This window comes from Taudactylus pleione, unplaced genomic scaffold (assembly GCF_031769625.1).
Source record: "Taudactylus pleione unplaced genomic scaffold, aTauple2 ptg000041l, whole genome shotgun sequence".
Taxonomy (NCBI): domain Eukaryota; kingdom Metazoa; phylum Chordata; class Amphibia; order Anura; family Myobatrachidae; genus Taudactylus; species Taudactylus pleione.
Genome location: NW_028284443.1, coordinates 15,306,849 through 15,326,554, shown reverse-complemented (window position 1 = coordinate 15,326,554; position 19,706 = coordinate 15,306,849). Strand labels below are relative to the sequence as shown.

At 47.4% G+C, this 19,706-nt stretch overlaps 1 protein-coding gene across 5 annotated transcripts in view; it reads left to right on the top strand.

Moving 5' to 3' along the window:
• Window positions 1–19,706, top strand: part of CPED1 (cadherin like and PC-esterase domain containing 1) — a 433,838-nt gene that overhangs the window by 202,184 nt on the left and 211,948 nt on the right. For 4 of the 5 annotated variants that reach the window (XM_088457671.1, XM_088457669.1, XM_088457673.1 and 1 more), the window contains 2 exons: window positions 5,234–5,263; window positions 7,214–7,400. In XM_088457671.1, coding sequence (XP_088313797.1) covers window positions 5,234–5,263; window positions 7,214–7,400 — 217 coding nt within the window. The remainder of the gene's footprint in view (window positions 1–5,233; window positions 5,264–7,213; window positions 7,401–19,706) is intronic. The other variant, XM_088457670.1, reaches the window with a different exon arrangement.

The following is a 19,706-nucleotide window of genomic DNA, read 5'->3' as shown; positions in this document are numbered from 1 at the left end:
GCAGCTAGCATTGCTGGCTGGATCTTGTGTGGTTAAGCCTGACACGAACACACACACTGAAAAATATTACACTAAAAGACACTTTTATATATATTTTTTTGGGGAGTACAGAACTTGGGCCCAGATGGACGCAGCACCAGCCTAGATGTATTCTGCACCAGCCCAGATGGACACAGCAGACAGCAGAGCACCAGCCCAGAATGGATCAGCACTGCAGCACCCCAGGATACAGCAGACAGCAGAGCACCAGCCCAGAATGGATCAGCACTGCAGCACCCCAGGATACAGCAGACAGCAGAGCACCAGCCCAGAATGGATCAGCACTCAGCAGCACCAGCCCGGAATGGATCAGCAGTGCACCAGCATTTTCTAAACTCTCACCCTATTACATTTGGCCCAAAGTCTGCTTGCAGTTTAGCTTGCGTATATATAGAACCTCTACCCCCCCCTTCCCCAATCTTGTTAATGTATGAAATTCCCTTCACAATACAAAACCTTTGCGGTGGGAGGGAGTCTAGCAGTAATGATATTATGGGCCTCATGCAGTATTGTTTGTGACGGCCCTGCACAAATGAGGTATCTGACTTGCCGCGAATTGCAGTGGCAGATACAATTATACCACAGCAATCCAGTTGCTACAGTGTCAGTACAGCATCTTGTGACCTTAGGTCGCGCATGTGCACATAGGGTACCAAAGGCTGCGGAAGTATCCAAATGGATCTCTCTTCGCAAATCAGATCTCCTCCTTATAGAAAGAAGTAGGGCTCAGTAGTGGCGTAACTAGGGTATTTGGAGCCCAGGGCAAATTTTTAAATGGAGCCCACCCCCCCCTCCCTGTATGTGTACGGAGAAGGCGCGCGCAGCAAAAAAATGGGCGTGGTCACAAGGGGCGGGGTCATTTAACAATAGGGCGTTTCAACAGGACACATATACCTTTTTCTCGTCACTCTTAACATTCCTTTCCATATGCACCTTAACCCCTGTAGTGCTCCTTATACAGTCCGCCCTCTGCAGTGCCCCCCGGTAGTGGTCCCTCTTATGCAGGCCCGCAGTAGTGCCCCTTGTACAGTACCCCCAGTAGTGGTCCCCCTTGTGCAGCTCCCCATTAGTTCCCCTTATACAGTGCCCCCAGTAGTGCTGCCCCTTATACAGTGCACCAGGTAGTAATCCCCTTTATACAGCCCCCCAGTAGTGGTCCCCACTATCCAGTGCCCCTTGTAGTGGTCTTCCCTATTTAGTGCCCCCAGTGCAGTGTCCCTTGTGCCTCCAGTAGTAAGCCCCTTATATAGTGCCCCCAGTAGTAGACCCCCCTTATGCAGTGCCCCTTATATAGTGCCTCCAGTAGCAGCCCCCCCATGCAGTGCCCCCAGTTGTGGTCCCCCTATGCAGCACCCTTTATATAGTGCCCCCAGTAGAGGTCCCCCTCTATGCAGTGCCCTTTATATAATGCCCCCAGTAGTAGTCACCCCCTATGCAGTGCCCTTTATATAGTGCCCCCAGTAGTAGTCCCCCCCATGCAGTGCCCTTTATATAGTGCCCCCAGTAGTAGTCTGCCCAGTAGTGGTCCCTGATGGAGTGCCCCAGTAGTAGTCCCCCTGATTAGTGCCCCCAGTAGAAGTCCCCCCAGTGGTGCCTCCAGTAGTAGTCCCCCACAATTAGTGCCCCCAGTAGAGGTTCCCCCCAGTGGTGCCCTCAATTACTGCCCCCAGTAGTAGGTCCCCCGATTAATGCCCCCAGTAGAGGTCCCCCCAGTGGTGCCCCCAATTACTGCCCCCAGTAGTATTCCCTCCAATTAGTGCCCCCAGTAGAGGTCCCCCCAGTGGTGCCTCCAGTAGTAGTCCCCCCAATTAGTGCCCCCAGTAGAGGTGCCCCCAGCAGTAGTCCCTCCTGATTAGTGCCCCTAGTAGAGGTCCCCCCAGTGGTGCCCCCAATTACTGCCCCAGTAGTAGTCCCCCCGATTAGTGCCCCCAGTAGTAGTCCCCCGGATTAGTGCCCCTAGTAGAGGTCCCCCAATTAGTGCCCCCAGTAGAGGTCCCCCCAGTGCTGCCTCCAGTATTAGTCCCCCCAATTGGTGCCCCCAGTAGAGGTTTCCCCCAGTGATGCCCCCAATTACTGCCCCCAGCAGTAGTCCCCCCCATGCAGTGCCCTTTATATAGTGCCCCCAGTAGTAGTCTGCCCAGTAGTGGTCCCTGATGGAGTGCCCCAGTAGTAGTCCCCCTGATTAGTGCCCCCAGTAGTAGACCCCCTTTATGCAGTGCCCCTTATATAGTGCCTCCAGTAGCAGCCCCCCCATGCAGTGCCCCCAGTTGTGGTCCCCCTATGCAGCACCCTTTATATAGTGCCCCCAGTAGAGGTCCCCCTCTATGCAGTGCCCTTTATATAATGCCCCCAGTAGTAGTCACCCCCTATGCAGTGCCCTTTATATAGTGCCCCCAGTAGTAGTCCCCCCCATGCAGTACCCTTTATATAGTGCCCCCAGTAGTAGTCTGCCCAGTAGTGGTCCCTGATGGAGTGCCCCAGTAGTAGTCCCCCTGATTAGTGCCCCCAGTAGAAGTCCCCCCAGTGGTGCCTCCAGTAGTAGTCCCCCCAATTAGTGCCCCCAGTAGAGGTCCCCCCAGTGCTGCCTCCAGTATTAGTCCCCCCAATTGGTGCCCCCAGTAGAGGTTTCCCCCAGTGATGCCCCCAATTACTGCCCCCAGCAGTAGTCCCCCCCATGCAGTGCCCTTTATATAGTGCCCCCAGTAGTAGTCTGCCCAGTAGTGGTCCCTGATGGAGTGCCCCAGTAGTAGTCCCCCTGATTAGTGCCCCCAGTAGAGGTCCCCCCAGTGGTGCCTCCAGTAGTAGTCCCCCCCCAATTAGTACCCCCAGTAGAGGTTCCCCCCAGTGGTGCCCTCAATTACTGCCCCCAGTAGTAGGTCCCCCGATTAATGCCCCCAGTAGAGGTCCCCCCAGTGGTGCCCCCAATTACTGCCCCCAGTAGTATTCCCCCCGATTAGTGCCCCCAGTAGAGGTCCCCCCAGTGGTGCCTCCAGTAGTAGTCCCCCCAGCGGTGCCTCCAGTAGTTTTCCCCCCAATTAGTGCCCCCAGTAGAGGTGCCCCCAGCAGTAGTCCCTCCCGATTAGTGCCCCTAGTAGAGGTCCCCCCAGTGGTGCCCCCAATTACTGCCCCAGTAGTAGTCCCCCCGATTAGTGCCCCCAGTAGTAGTCCCCCGGATTAGTGCCCCCAGTAGAGGTCCCCCCAGTGGTGCCTCCAGTAGTAGTCCCCCCAATTAGTGCCCCCAGTAGAGGTCCCCCCAGTGCTGCCTCCAGTATTAGTCCCCCCAATTAGTGTCCCCAGTAGAGGTTTCCCCCAGTGATGCCCCCAATTACTGCCCCCAGTAGTAGTCCCCCCGATTACTGCCCCCAGTAGAGGTGCCCCCCCCAAATACATAGCAAAAAAATTAAATAAAAATAAAACTTACCTGCATCCACGCTCCTGCTCCGGTTCTCACTCCTGCTCCCGCCACCACAACATCCGCACATCAGCCCTCCCGGGCTGGCAAGCTCTGCATTATGGGAGAGACGTCATGACGTCTCTCCCATTACCCACTGCAGGAGCCGGAAGGGAGCCGGCTCTTGCAGTGGGCGCTGCAGCAGCCAATGAGAGTGTATCTGATTCTCATTGGCTGCTGTTTAACACACACATCTCTGCCAGCACTGGCGGAGATGTGTGTGCAGCAGCCGCAGCCAATGAGAGTCTGTCTGACTCTCATTGGCTGCTGATTAACACACACATTGCTGCCGCGCGGCGGTGATGTGTGTGTCAGCACAGCCTGAGCCCGCCTGCCTGCCATCCTCCTCCTGGCGCTATTGGGCAAGCGCTCAGGGGGAGGGAAGGGGCTCGGCTGTACAGCACAGGACCAGTGATGGGTAGCCTAGTGCCGGTCCTGTGTAAATGTGTAGCGCTAACCACACTCAGGGCCTGATTCAGAGCCAGACGCTCTGACCAGAGTGCTCGCTCTGAATCAAGGCCCTCCTACATGAAAATGGAGCGGCCTTATGGACGCTCGCATAGCTGTGGGTTACCACCCACAGCTATAGCGAGCGTCCATGATGATGGTCGCGATGGTCAAGACCATCATGACCATCGGGCTTGCGACAGAGACCCTGCAGTAGGGTCTCGTTGCCGCAAGCCCTGGAGTGATTTTGGCTCTATCAGAGCCAAAATCACTCCCACTGACATCACTAGTGATGTCAGTGGGGCCGGCTTCAGACGGTAGGCGTTCCCATGGGAACGCATCCATCTGGCAGCCACGCCCCCAGCACGCCCACCAAAGGGGGCGTGCTGTCACTCAACATCGACAGCACGCCCCCTTTGGTGTGAGACCCGGAGCGACGGAGATCCCGTCGCTCGCCAGGTCTCGCGCATGCGCACAACGGAGCTCCCTCCGTCGTGCGCATGCGCAGTAGGGCAACAGCAACCCACTTGCGAGCGTCCTGCGCTCGTGAGCGGGTCTGAATGACCCCCTCACTGTGGTCGGCACTACACTGGGTAACTAGGACGGACCGGTACCATGCCCAGCGGCGGCACACACACACACTACGGCGCCGCTGGTCCCATGGCGCCCAGGGCACGTGCCCCGCTCGTCCTCCCCTAGTTACGCCACTGGTGCTCAGCTGGCTCACACTATCTAAAGATGACATTGGTTCCTGCAGTCAAGCTCCAAAACATTCAGTTTTTGGAGTTTGATGAATTTATGTCCCCATACTAGTGTGCGGGGACTGTGTGCCACATCGGGACTCTACTGTGAACAGGAGATACCAGTGATATCTTCTCAGTTGCAGCAATAGTGAATGGGTCCTTATATGAACCATGTGAAACAACAGTTTCCGCAGTTATAACCGACACATTCACCTTGATGAATAGGCCCCTGAGGGCGTAATATGACAAGCCTGGCCAGACCAATAGGTCTAATAAGAGTTAGACAGCGGCAAAAATGAGCCAGTCACATTACCAAAATCATGATCTGTACATAGGTAATTTGCAACTATGTCTAGCACATAGGATACATTCATGCATTCTAGGCACAATTGGACAAAAAATATGTATAAACTACTCAGGAAGAAGTTATGTCACTGAATCTATATACTTCTGATCCAAAATGTGCTATGCTATGACATTTTTAAAAGAATTCTGATAATAAATAAAATCACAATTCTGCTAAACTTGTTAATGTCTTTTTTTATATTTACAGTGAAAAACAAACTAATGAAGTGCAGCGATGGTAAGTGTGTTGTGTGAAAAACATTCCCACATAAGAAGTTAAGCTCTTTGCCTATTTATCTATATAACATGGTGTTAAAGAAGAATTCCCCCCCCTGTGGAGCTCAAGATAGGAGGCAATTAATGACTTTTTATACTTTATTTTGTTATGAACTCCATCCAAAGCTAAATTTGTTATATTAACATCCAGATGAATTGGATACAATTCTGGAATATAGCCACATAGTTCCTTTTGGTGAAAGTGAGAACATTAATAAAGGGAATGGGTGTGTTTTAAATTCTCTGCTGTACATGATCAGGATGCAGAATGATTACCTTCAGACCAGGAAATAATGCAACTCACAGCATGTTCTATAATATACATCTTAAATTGTCAGGCACATCACAATTTGAATACAGTTTGCTGGACTTTGTGGCTACACTTTTAAAGGAATGGGTATGTAATGCCGGCTGTCGGGATGCCTATTGTCAAAATACCGACAGCGGCATCCTGATGGTTAATATCCCGATAGGGGTTGGGTAAGTATACTTAGCCTCCCCCTTCTCCCCCTAACCCTAACCCTCCCTTCTTGTAACCTAACTCTAACCATTCCCACCCTGTACCTATCCCTCTCCCATTAGTGCCTGAACCTAACCCTCCCCACTTAAGTGCCTAACCCCACCCCCCAGTGGTGCCTAACCCTAACCCTCCCCCTAGGAGTGCCTAACCCTAACCTTCCACCCCCAAAACCTAACACTAACCCCGCTATGCTACCTTAACCTAACCCCCCCCCCCCCCCGGCTAACAGCTAATGGCACCCTGGACTTACCTCATTCGGGCTGGAGTCCTTCTGTATTCTGGCTTCGGGATTCAGATGGGTGTCTGTATTTTGATGCCTATCTTAAGTCCCTTGCCGGGCTTCCCCCATCGGGACTTAGACCGGCGGCATTGCAGCCGCCGTTCTCATAACTACATCCCCTTTTAAACTTATAGACATTCTGGACTATAACAAATAGTCTTTTGTTAGGCATATATCCATCAACTAGTGTACACAAAACAACAAATATCCAAAAACAGATCCCAGCTCTAAAAAGGGGATCTGTGAGGAACAGGTGGTGAGTTTTTTTTAGTTTTACCTGATTAAGTAAAGGAAGAATACTGAAGTATTTTTTTCCCCTTGGATTATTCTTGACCAGGAAATCATTTTGTATTCCATATGTTATTCTGCTTGTTTAAACAACTAAAGATGTTATAATGGTCAAACAAATTTTCAAGATCTAGAGTGTAAACTATCTTCTTGAAATGTTTATTGTACTGTATTAGTTTTCCAGTAGCTATAGTTTTGTATGGCAGGCACTGGGATGCTCTGTGAATAATATGACGGTCACAGGGATGCTCATTGTATTGTAATGCGGTCACTGGGATTCTTTGTGTATTCTATGGTAACTGTGGTATAGCATCAGATCCTCATAGCTTCTGTCTGTCCTTATTCCATACTGTGATAGGACTGCAGGGATCCTGCTTATTGTGCCTGATTCCATCATATGGGTACCGAGACAGAAGGTGTTGCACCACCACTCCTAGGTGCACCTGTTATGTTAGTGACTTGGTAAAGAGGATTGGCTTGAGACTTCCTACGTGATCCATCAATGAGCGGGATAGATTCCTTCTCCCTATATGGAGATGTTTCGTTCAGTATTGTTATTGTGGACCTACCTGTATGCAGATGTCCAACGTGTGTAAAATTCTTATTTTAGTTAGGCCGATCATGTATTAGTTTTCCATTATCTGCCGTATGTTTATTTTATGTGTCCATCTGCTAGATAACAGGGTAGACAACAAGAGGTGGGGTTCAGTCTACATTTTTATATGCAGTTCCAACTTCTCAGTATTAGTATTTTACACAGACACACATATACGCACACTCCTATAATTCTAACTCATCGTTCCTTTCATTGTTTCTTGGAATAGACAATGATACACAATCTTACATCAGGGGTATCTTCAGCAATCCTCCGCTGGAACTGATTCCGGAATTCAACCCAAAGATCAAAGACTACTATGCAGAGTTACCATTTGATGTAGTGACAGTGGTAATTAGAGCAGAGCCTGCAAACTGCAAAAGCCAAGTGCATCTGGATTACAGGGACGGACCAAGGTAAGACATGCCAGTGTGTTACTGTTCTAATTATAGCCAGGCATACATTTATAAAATAATTATTTTTGTGAAACTACCTATACCCTTTAAATGCTTACTTATTTAATAGGAACAGTTTTTTTATTTTTTTTTAAAAAACATTTCTTTTCAACAACAATAGATGCACCCACTGAAGATGACTCCTGGTTTGGCTAATTAATAAGTATGAAAATATCACATAGTCATCAAAACACAGAATTGTTCATTATTATACCCAGATTTCAGATTTAAACAGATAAACATTTGCTATCAAAATGACCATATAAGGATTTTTTCGCTTTACTAAACATTAATGGTCTGATTCTGAGTGTCAAGCAGACCAGACTGAATCTTTTGCCACAGCTGTGTCTCTATACTAATGCTAAGGTTGATTTCTTCTAAATTGAGAAGCCCACCTGCACCACTTTAGATGCACCATCAACACTTGCACCAGCCCTATGGCAGGTGGAGTTTATCCGTCTGGATATGGCACCCTGTGTGATTGGTCTTTAGAAGAAGCCATTGTCTGCCTACTGATATCCCAGGAAAACCCACTAAAAACCGCTCTTCCTGTGTCCAAATTCGTTTTGCATCTTGATGCGATAACAGTCAAGACACATGGGCAGTACTTAAAACATCACCCAACTGCGCTCATATTGGCATAGCGCGTAACTCTGAATCAGGCCCTAAGAGTCCACTATTGCATTTATTGCATCTCAGGTCATATTATTATTTGGGCAAATTGACATTGTTAACAATATTATCATTCATTTATATGATGAGAACATATTGTATAGCACTGTACAATGAGGATCTTGTATTGTATAACAGTACATGATGAAACTAAAAAGCATTCAGAGCTTGCTAAAAATGAGTTTATGATTATACTGTAGGGCAAATTTATTGAGCTGATTCATGACTACATGTGGCCAAATGTTTGAGAGGATTTGGCTACATGGCCACCGTGAATATAAGGTCTACATGTAGGTGCTGTGTACAGGGCTTCTGAAACTGTTGGCAGGTCTGGATGCTGGGGAACATGGTCGCTAGAGTACTGCTATACCCCCTCATTGTATACATTACTAGGGTTTGCAGCAGTGCGTGCATCAGTGGGATGATTGTGGCATCTCAGGGTGGATATGGTTACACCTCCCCTGCACTCATGGCCCCTACTGAGACCATAGCCTGGGTACTCTATACTTGTTAGCCTCATATTGGTGCCCCTTACCATGCCACTGCAAAGTGGCAGTGTTCCTGCTGCTCACTCCTATAGGGGTATCTCTTTCACACACTCTACCAGACCTGGTGATCAACCAGGTGGTTGTGTTTGCACCTTCTGTGTCTTACCATCTAAACTCTCTCTCTCATTTTTTCTACACATTTGAGATCCATTCTATTCATCTTCTATTCCCATGCCATGTTTGTGTTGTGATCATCTAACTCCCTCCAGGGCCCTCTACAGTCTTCCTCGATGACTTGGCTCCCCCTACTTTCATTCTTCTGACCTTCCCTTCCTCAACCTCGGTGACTGCAACATCCCCATCGAAAACCCCACTGACACTGGTGCCTCCAAACTGCCCTCCCTCACTTCCTCTTTTGGCATGTCCAAATTGACATTCACCACCACCCATAGCATCTGCCACACTCTAGACCTTCTCCCCCTTCTGTAACATTTCTGATTTCTCTAGCTCCCCTTTACAACCACCACCACCACCACCACCTTCTTTCTTTCTCCCTCTCCTTACATCACCTCACCTCCTGCTCACTGCCCTGCTCCCAAAATCTCCTTAATTAAGAGAAATCTGGACAACCTTGACCCCACTTCCTTCTCTTTGCTGGAATCCCTCCTCTTTCCTCTTGCCTTTCCAAACCAGGCTGTCACCCTGTATAACCAATCTCTTGCTTCCATCCTCGATTCATCCATCCTTGCCACTTCAATCAGCCCCTTGGAAACTCCAACATTGGTAGTCCAAAATGACCAGACTTCTCCAAAAATGCTTCTGCACTACACAATGTCTTTGGAGTAAGCCGTATTCTCTTGCTGACTTTTTCACTTCAAATATATTTTCTCCTCCTATAGACCCACCTTCACACTATAGACCCACGTTCACACTAAACAGTTCTTCTTCAATGCCCTCATCTATCCTCCAACCCTGGATGGCTCTCTGCTTCCTTAAATTTTCTTTTCTTTCCCACTCCATGTCCCCTTTCCACCACCTCTTAATTAACATCCAAAATAGAATCTATTAGTAAGTAAATCTCATCCTGCCAAGTCCAACCCTCTCTTCCCCATCCTCTCCCTCCAATTCCTCCTTCCTGTACTCCTTCCTCCCGACTATTGTAGAGGAAATTCAGTCTCTTCTCTCTCCTTCTGCCCCTCTACCTGCCCCCTTAATCACATTCCCTCCCATATTCTCTGCTTTCTCCCCCTTCCTCATTTAAAGATGCCTTTGTGTCTCCCATTCTCAAAAACCCTCTCTTGACCCTACCACTCTATCAAATTTCTGTCCAGTCTCACTCCTTTCCTTCACTTCTAAAGCTTATCTACATTCACCTTTCAACATTTCTGTAAGCTAACTCTCTCATTGACTTGTTCCTATCTTGCACCCTCTTCTCTACCAAAACCATCCTGACCCTAGTCACAAATTACCTGCTCTATGCTATACCTAAGAGTCACTTTTTATATCCTCATCCTTCCTATCCAATTAACAGTTGGCCAACTACTACCTCTCCACTCACTTGGTCTCAGTTGGTTTTCCTCCCATCTACAGTTCTAGTCATCACTTCCCTCTCTATATTTTGGACTTCATATTATCCGTGTACATGTCTGCAAGTTCACTCATTAAAACACCCACTTTTCAGCTTAAGTCTGTTCAGATGTCTGCTCCTATTACCACCCCGGGTCCACCACAAACCTAGATACTAACACTTCAATTGCTTCATCAAAACTCACTTATTCACATTAGCCCACCAGATCTCTGACTCCTTCCACTTTCCTTAAAGAATGTAAGCTCTCATGAGCAGGGCTATCCTTCCTCTTGTTTCATCCTTCCCCTTAGTTCCATTTTCTCAGCCTATTGGCTTGTAAGTTTGTGCATATAGTATTCTGGTACTCTGTTTATCCTATTTTGTATCTCTGCTCTGTACGGCACTGCAGAAATTTGTGGCACCTCATAAAGAATTGATAATAATAATAATATAGGTCCTTTGTGGCCTGTCACATTGCTGCAGCCGGCGCCATATTCAAAATGCTGCCGATGCTGTTTCTCCATGTCTGAATGGCTGCCAGTGGCAGGTAAATAGTTCCTGGTCCTTCCCTGTACCACCCTAGTCCAGCCAGATTTCCCTGCACCCCAGTCCAGCCAGTCTTCCCTGTGCCCTCACTAGTCCAGCCAGCCTTCCCTGCCCTGTGCCCCCCAGTTCAGCCAGCCTTCCCTGCCCTATGCTCCCTAGTATAGTCAGCCTTTCCTGCCATGTGCCCCCCCTGTTGAGCCAGCCTTTCCTGCTCTGTGCCCCCCAAGTCCAGCCAGTCTTCCCTGCCCTGTGCCCCTCAACTAGTCATCCTTCCCAGCCCAGTGCCCCCCATGGTCAGCCTTCACAGTCCTGTACCCCCCCCATGTCTAGCCTTCCCTGTCCTGTGCCTCCCATTAAGGTTCAGCCTTCCCAGCCCTGTACCACTCCCCACCATGTCTAGCCATCCCTGTGTCCACAATAGGTCCAGCCAACCCTGCAACCCTGTCCTGCAGTTTCCCTTCCATCTGGCTTTTTATATGTGGGTCTGGCTTTATCAATTAATTTTATGTGGATCTGGCTTATTCAATGTATTTTATGTGGATCTGGTTATTTCAATGTAGTATATGTGGATCCGGCTATTTCATTGCATTTCATATAGTTCTGCTATATATATATATATATATATATATATATATATATATATATACATATACAGTAGTGATAGCTGTGGTGCTAATATCAATAATCAAATCAAGTCCAAACCAGATACATATAAAGTTTTTTAGCGTAGAGGTTAAATCCCTCCAGCATGCAAAACACTCCCTGATTTTCAGGTGGCCGATTATTTCCCAGAAGCCTATAGTTCAAATAGGTTGGAAATCTGAAAAAATTAAGAGAAACAGTGCCTTCTAGTGTAGTCATTTAGTGAAACTCCAAATACACACGTACCATATAAATGAACAGAATGTTATCCACAGTGATTCACATTCACAGTGCAGAGAGAAGTTTTTTAGAATTCTTCCAAATCCATAGCTACAAAAAAAATAATAATAACATATAGTGTGATACTTTAAAACATTTATTACACACAAGAAAACTAATTTGAGGTGTACATAAAAACTATGCACTTTCAGAAAGTGCAATTAAAGCTTATCTGTAAAGATATTGATACCAGGATGGGCAAAGGAGAAGTTGCAACAGGAACAATAGCCTAAATGCGTTTCGCCCATCAAATTTTGTTTGGACTTCATCAGAATATAATGCTAACCAGGGGGCGGTACTCCTGGGTTTTGATAAACATCATTATGGACTCTTCCTTATTCCAACGTTTCAGAAATGTATTATTTCTTATATCAAGGATACAAAAGATAAAAACTTACTTACCTTATAAAGAATAACACCCATGTGAGAAACATGCGGGACACCGTTTCCAGCGGTTCTGAAGATGTGCGTGATGACATCACACGCCAGTTTGTGGGACCCCAGATGCACTAAACAGTCCCCATCAGTTGCTAGGCAAACAATGTCATTACATAAACATAAGTGCCCAAACAATCGCCAATATTGCACTATATAACAGAACGCTAAAGTAAAACACAAGCACAACAGTATTACAGAAATATATGTTATAGTAAGCTAATAAATACCGTATAAGCCCACTGTTACATGTCAAATAGCATAAGTTCATAAAACATAATCTGCAATAATATACAGCATGCTACAGATAAAATCTAGTTACGGCCACCATACAGTACATTGAGCATCCTAGTGAGTGCCATAATACAGTATATTGAGCATCAACATGACTGCAGTACATTGAGCATCCAAATGACTCCTATACAGTACATCGAGCACCCCATTGACTGACATACAGTACATTGAGCATTCTGCTTACCACCATACAGTACATTGAGCATCCCAGTGAATGCCATACAGTACTTTGAGCATCATAGTGACAGCCATACTGTACGTTGAGCATCCCAGTGAGCACAGCATAATACACAGAGCATGCAATGTATACATATATGTAGTGCCACTACAGCTGGATAGGCTCAGTCAAATGCTCCATCAATTCATGGGTTGATGGATAATTTTGACAAATAGTTGGACTATATTTTTGTGCCATATTGTCAACTACTTTGTGTTGATCAGTAGTAATAGTAAAATGTAAAAAGCCCAAGGGGGTGAATATTTTTCTTTTCTAGTCACTGTGTTTGTGTTACATACATACAGTACAGACAATCACCAACCCATGAGTTGAGGCTGCATTTGATTTGCTGGGGCCTCCCTAGCTGCAGTGGTACTACAAATCCCAGTACATCCTGTTGACAAGGTGTGCTGGGATTTATAGTCTCACCACAGCCAGACAGGCACAGGTAGGCTTCTAGTTATTTATGGGAATCCCTGACTTTTAAATCCTCAGGCTGCACAACTCTGGATGCTGAACTATAGGACCAGGACTCTGGAATTGACAAGTACTGTCTGTGTCCCAAGAAGAAGCTGGCGTGTTGGAGTATTTGGAGCCTAGGACACTTGCTATCCCCTTTCTGCTTCCTATCACATGAGGGAGGTGCAGGCTGCATTAGCCTTTTGGATAAGGTGGGGTTAAAGGAAGAATAGGGAGAGATGGGCGGGTCCATGTGGAGTTTGTAGTAGGTGACTTGTCCCTGATAAACATACTAATATTGGGGCCAGTCGCTAAAAAGCTAGAGGGCTATAAGTTACAAGCCATAGCTCCAAGTGCTCCCAAGGCTGGGTAAATGCTGCAAATGTGCTGCTCATGTACATATACTTCACTTCAGTATTGATTTTATGGGAATTGTCATGATTTTTGTAACCTTATGGAAAAGTGGAGTGTTAGGAATGGGTGTGACTCAAAGTCCTATGGTTTGTTTGTAGCTGGGGAGCAATCGGTCACATGTTTAAGTTACAGTAATGGTGCATACACACGGTCGGATCTGTCAGATGAACGATAAACGATTGAACGGTTTTACCAATGGTTTGAACGATTTCAGACAGTATTAAAATGAATGGAATCGTCCAAATCTGACTGCAAACACATCAGATGTCAGATATCGTTATCTGACATGTGGGAATGCGCATCATTCATCATTGCAGGCTCACATGTCAGATTTTCTTTCAGATATGAACGATTGAACGATTTTTAAAATCATTATTGTTCAGATCTGACACAAAATCTGACCATGTGTATGCACCATAAGAATAGGTAAATGTTTGTAGTAAGCATTTCTTGCCATTCATATAAACACAGAAATGTATATACTGTAGTGTTGAAGAATATAATTAATAAAATGAAAAACCTAATATGTTACTTTAAAATAGGGGTGAGCGGGTTCGGATTTCTGAAATCCGAACCCCCCCGAGCCCCCCCGATCCGAGTCCGATCCGAGTCAGGCTCGACTTTTCCCGCCTGACTCGGATCTGACATCGAGGCAAAACGTCATCATCCCGCCTTCCGAGTCTCGCGGGTTTTGGATCCTATATAAGGTACCCGCGTCGGCGCCATTTTCTCACTCGGCTGTGGACAGTGAAGAGGGAGGGTGGGAGTTAGTGCTGTGTAGTGTAGTGTAGTGTAGTGCTGCTGTTGTCCACTACTTCAAAGTCCATAGGGGCTGGCTGTGTTGTGCTGTGCTGCTGTTGTTAATAGGGGCTGTGTCCACTACTTCAAAGTCCATAGGGGCTGGCTGGACTGTGTTGTGCAGTCAGTTCTCCATAGGGGCTGTGTCCACTCCAAAGTCCTGTGCAGTGTCCCAGTCCTAAAGGGGTGCTGTAGTGTTGTCCAGGGGGTGCTCTGTCCATCAGGGGTGCTCCCCCCAAGTGCTAAAAAAATAATATATTTTCTGTGTTTGTGAATTGTGTGCGCAGTAGCCGCACGTGCATCAACAAAGTAGTGCCAAGCGTGCGCCTGTGTCATAAGTAAAGGGCCGGCTGGCTTGACCGTTAAGGGTGCTGTAACCCCCGAAAGTACACTCCAGTCCAAACCAAAAAAAAAATTATTTTCTGTGTTTGTGAATTGTGTGCGCAGTAGCCGCACGTGCATCAACAAAGTAGTGCCAAGCGTGCGCCTGTGTCATAAGTAAAGGGCCGGCTGGCTTGACCGTTAAGGGTGCTGTAACCCCCGAAAGTACACTCCAGTCCAAACCAAAAAAAAAATTATTTTCTGTGTTTGTGAATTGTGTGCGCAGTAGCCGCACGTGCATCAACAAAGTAGTGCCAAGCGTGCGCCTGTGTCATAAGTAAAGGGTCGGCTGGCTTGACCGTTAAGGGTGCTGTAACCCCCGAAAGTACACTCCAGTCCAAACCTAAAAAAAAATTATTTTCTGTGTTTGTGAATTGTGTGCGCAGTAGCCGCACGTGCATCAACAAAGTAGTGCCAAGCGTGCGCCTGTGTCATAAGTAAAGGGCCGGCTGGCTTGACCGTTAAAGGGTGCTGTAACCCCCGAAAGTACACTCCAGTCCAAACCAAAAAAAAATTATTTTCTGTGTTTGTGAATTGTGTGCGCAGTAGCCGCACGTGCATCAACAAAGTAGTGCCAAGCGTGCGCCTGTGTCATAAGTAAAGGGCCGGCTGGCTTGACCGTTAAGGGTGCTGTAACCCCCGAAAGTACACTCCAGTCCAAACCTAAAAAAAAATTATTTTCTGTGTTTATGAATTGTGTGCGCAGTAGCCGCACGTGCATCAACAAAGTAGTGCCAAGAGTGCCCCTGTGTCATAAGTAAAGGGCCGGCTGGCTTGACCGTTAAAGGGTGCTGTAACCCCCGAAAGTACACTCCAGTCCAAACCAAAAAAAAAATTATTTTCTGTGTTTGTGAATTGTGTGCGCAGTAGCCGCACGTGCATCAACAAAGTAGTGCCAAGCGTGCGCCTGTGTCATAAGTAAAGGGCCGGCTGGCTTGACCGTTAAGGGTGCTGTAACCCCCGAAAGTACACTCCAGTCCAAACCTAAAAAAAAATTATTTTCTGTGTTTGTGAATTGTGTGCGCAGTAGCCGCACGTGCATCAACAAAGTAGTGCCAAGCGTGCGCCTGTGTCATAAGTAAAGGGCCGGCTGGCTTGACCGTTAAAGGGTGCTGTAACCCCCGAAAGTACACTCCAGTCCAAACCAAAAAAAAATTATTTTCTGTGTTTGTGAATTGTGTGCGCAGTAGCCGCACGTGCATCAACAAAGTAGTGCCAAGCGTGCGCCTGTGTCATAAGTAAAGGGCCGGCTGGCTTGACCGTTAAGGGTGCTGTAACCCCCGAAAGTACACTCCAGTCCAAACCAAAAAAAAATTATTTTCTGTGTTTGTGAATTGTGTGCGCAGTAGCCGCACGTGCATCAACAAAGTAGTGCCAAGCGTGCGCCTGTGTCATAAGTAAAGGGCCGGCTGGCTTGACCGTTAAAGGGTGCTGTAACCCCCAAAGTACACTCCAGTCCAAACCAAAAAAAAATTATTTTCTGTGTTTGTGAATTGTGTGCGCAGTAGCCGCACGTGCATCAACAAAGTAGTGCCAAGAGTGCGCCTGTGTCATAAGTAAAGGGCCGGCTGGCTTGACCGTTAAAGGGTGCTGTAACCCACAAAGTACACTCCAGTCCGAACCAAAAAAAAATTTATTTTCTGTGTTTAGCCGCACGTATATATCAAATCGATATAACATAAATGGAGGACCAAACTTTCTCCGATAAAAATAAAATAGAGAAAGATCAAGAACCACTTCCTCCTAGTGCTGAAGCTGCTGCCACTAGTCATGACATAGACGATAACATGCCATCAACGTCGTCTGCCAAGGCCGATGCCCAATGTCATAGTAGAGGGCACATACAATCCCAAATGGCAAAGTTCAGGAAAATGACCTTGAAAAAGATATTTAAATCAGCTGAAGAGAAACGTAAACTTGCCAATATGCCATTTACGACACGGAGTGGCAAGGAACGGCTAAGGTCGATCCCTAGTATGTTCATGACTAGTGGTTCAGCTTCACATGACGATGGAAGCACTCCTCCCACTAAAAAAATCAAAAGAGTTAAGCTGGCAAAAGCACAGCGAAGAACTGTGCTTTCTAAGAAGATATCACAAATCCCCAAAGAGAGTCCAAGTGTGGTGGTGGTTGCGATGCCTGACCTTCCCAGCACTGGACGGGAAGAGGTGGCTCTTTCCACCATTTGCACGCCCCCTGCAAGTGCTGAAAGGAGCACCCACAGATCACTTGCTGATATGCAAATTGAAGATGTCACTGTTGAAGTACAACAGGATGAGGATACTGGTGTAGCTGGCGCTGAGGAGGAAGTTGGCGAGGAGGATTCTGATGGTGATGTGGTTTGTTTAAATCAGGCTCCGGGGGAGACAGTTGTTGTCCGTGGGATGAAAAAGCCCATCACGGTCATGCCTGGGCAGAAGACCAAACATTCCACCTCTTTGGTCTGGCAATATTTCTATCCAAATCCGGACAACAACTGTCTTGCCATATGTACCATATGTAAAGGTGAAATAAGTAGGGGTAGGGACGTCAACCACCTAGGAACATCCTCCCTTATACGGCACCTGCAGCGCGTTCATAAAAAGTTACTGTCAAGTTCAGAAACTTTGGCTCAGACCGTAAGCAGTCCAGGGACACCTAAATCCCGTTGTCCTGTTGTATCCAAGCGCCTGCAAACCACACCGTCAACTCCCTCCTCGTCAATTTCCTCCTTAGTCAGGATCGGAAGTAGTCCTGCAGGCCATATCACTGGCATGACTGACTCTCCTATCCGGGATTCCTCCGGAGGATCCTGCATTGCTACGCCTACTGCTGCCGCTGCTGCTGTTGCTGCTGCTGCTGGGAGTCGTTCATCATCCCAGAGAGGAAGTAGGAACACCACTACTTTTACTAAACAATTGACCCTCCAACAGTCCTTAGCGAGGAGGATGAAGTACGACAGCAGTCATCCTGAAGCAAAACGTATAACTGAGGCCTTGACTGCTATGTTGGTGTTAGACGTGCGTCCGGTATCCGCCATTAGTGCAGTGGGATTTAGACAATTGATGGAGGTAGTGTGTCCCCGGTTCCAAATCCCGTCTAGATTCCACTTCACTAGGCAGGCGATACCGAGACTGTACAGAAACGTCAGAAAAAGTGTCCTCAGTGTCCTGAAAAATGCCGTTGTACACAATGTCCACTTAACCACGGACATGTGGACAAGTGGAACAGGGCAGACTAAGGACTATATGACTGTGACAGCCCACTGGGTAGATGTATCACCTTACGCAGCAACAGCAGCAGCGTCACCAGTAGCAGCATCTCAGAAACGCCAGCTCGTTACAAGGCAGGCTACGCTGTGTATCACCGGTTTCAGTAAGAGGCACACCGCCGACAACCTCTTAGAGAAACTGAGGGAAATCATCGCCCAGTGGCTTACCCCACTTAGACTCTCCTGGGGATTTGTGATATCTGACAACGCCACCAATATTGTGCGGGCATTACATCTGGGCAAATTCCAGCACGTCCCATGTTTTGCTCACACAATAAACTTGGTGGTGCAGAATTTTCTGAAAAGCGACAGGGGCGTGCAGGAGACGCTTTGGGTGGCCCGAAAAATTTCTGGCCACTTTCGCCATTCAGCGACTGTGTGCCGAAGACTGGAGCGCCAGCAAACACTCTTGAACCTGCCCCGCCATCACCTGAAGCAAGAGGTTGTGACGCGGTGGAACTCAACCCTCTATATGCTTCAGAGGATGGAGGAGCAGCAAAAGGCCATACAAGCCTATACATCCACCTATGACATAGGCAAAGGAGGGGGTATGCACCTGACTCAAGCGCAGTGGAGAATGATTTCCGTGTTGTGCAAGGTTCTTCAGCCCTTCGAACTTGCCACACGTGAAGTCAGTTCAGACACTGCCAGCTTGAGTCAGGTCATTCCCCTCATCAGGCTTTTGCAGAAGCAGCTGGAGAAAGTGAAGGAGGAGCTAAGACGGAGCGATTCCGCTCGGCATGTGGGACTTGTGGATGAAGCCCTTCATTCGCTTTGCCAGGATTCCAGGGTGGTCAATCTGTTGAAATCAGACCACTACATTTTGGCCACCGTGCTCGATCCTAGGTTTAAAGCCTATGTGGTGTCTCTCTTTCCGGCCGACACAAGCCTGCAGAGGTGCAAAGACCTGCTGGTGAACACACTGTCAGCTGAAGCGGAACGTGACACGTCAACGGCTCCTTCTTCATTTTCTCCCGCAACTGGGGCTGCCAGGAAAAAACTTAGGTATCCTAAGCAACCCGCTGGCGGTGATGCAGGGCAGGCAGGACCAAGTTTGGACATCTGGTCCGGACTGAAGGACCTGGCAACAATTTCTGACATGTCTACTGTCACTGCATATGATACTGTCACCATTGACAGAATGGTGGAGGATTACATCGGTGACAGCATCCAAGTAGGCATGTCAGACAGTCCATACCTGTACTGGCAGGAAAAAGAGGCAATTTGGAGGCCCCTGTACAAACTGGCTCTATTTTACCTGAGTTGCCCCCCCTCCAGTGTGTACTCCGAAAGAGTGTTTAGTGCAGCCGGGAACCTTGTCAGCGAAAGGCGTAGGAGGTTGCTTCCACAGAATGTGGAGAAGATGATGTTCATCAAAATGAATTATCAGCTCTTCCAGGGAGACCAGCCTCCAGAAGGTACAGAGGGACCTGTGGTGGTGGATTCAAGTGGGGACGAGTTAATACTTTGTGAGGATGAGGATGTACACACTGAAGAGGGTGAGGAATCGGTGGATGAGGAGGATGAGGATGACATCTTGCCTCCGTAGAGCCAGTTTGTGCAGGGACACATTAATTGCCAGCTTGTTTTGTGGGGGCCCAAACGAACCAATCATTTCAGCCACAGTTGTGTGGCAGACCCTGGCGCTGAAATGATTGATTTGTTAAAGTGTGCATGTCCTGTTTATACAACATAAGGGTGGGTGGGAGGGCCCAAGGACAATTCCATCTTGCACCTCTTTTTTTCTTTGCATTATGTACAGTTTGGGGCCTAGTTTTTCTAACTGCCATCCTGCCTGCCACTGCAGTGTCACTCCTAGATGGGT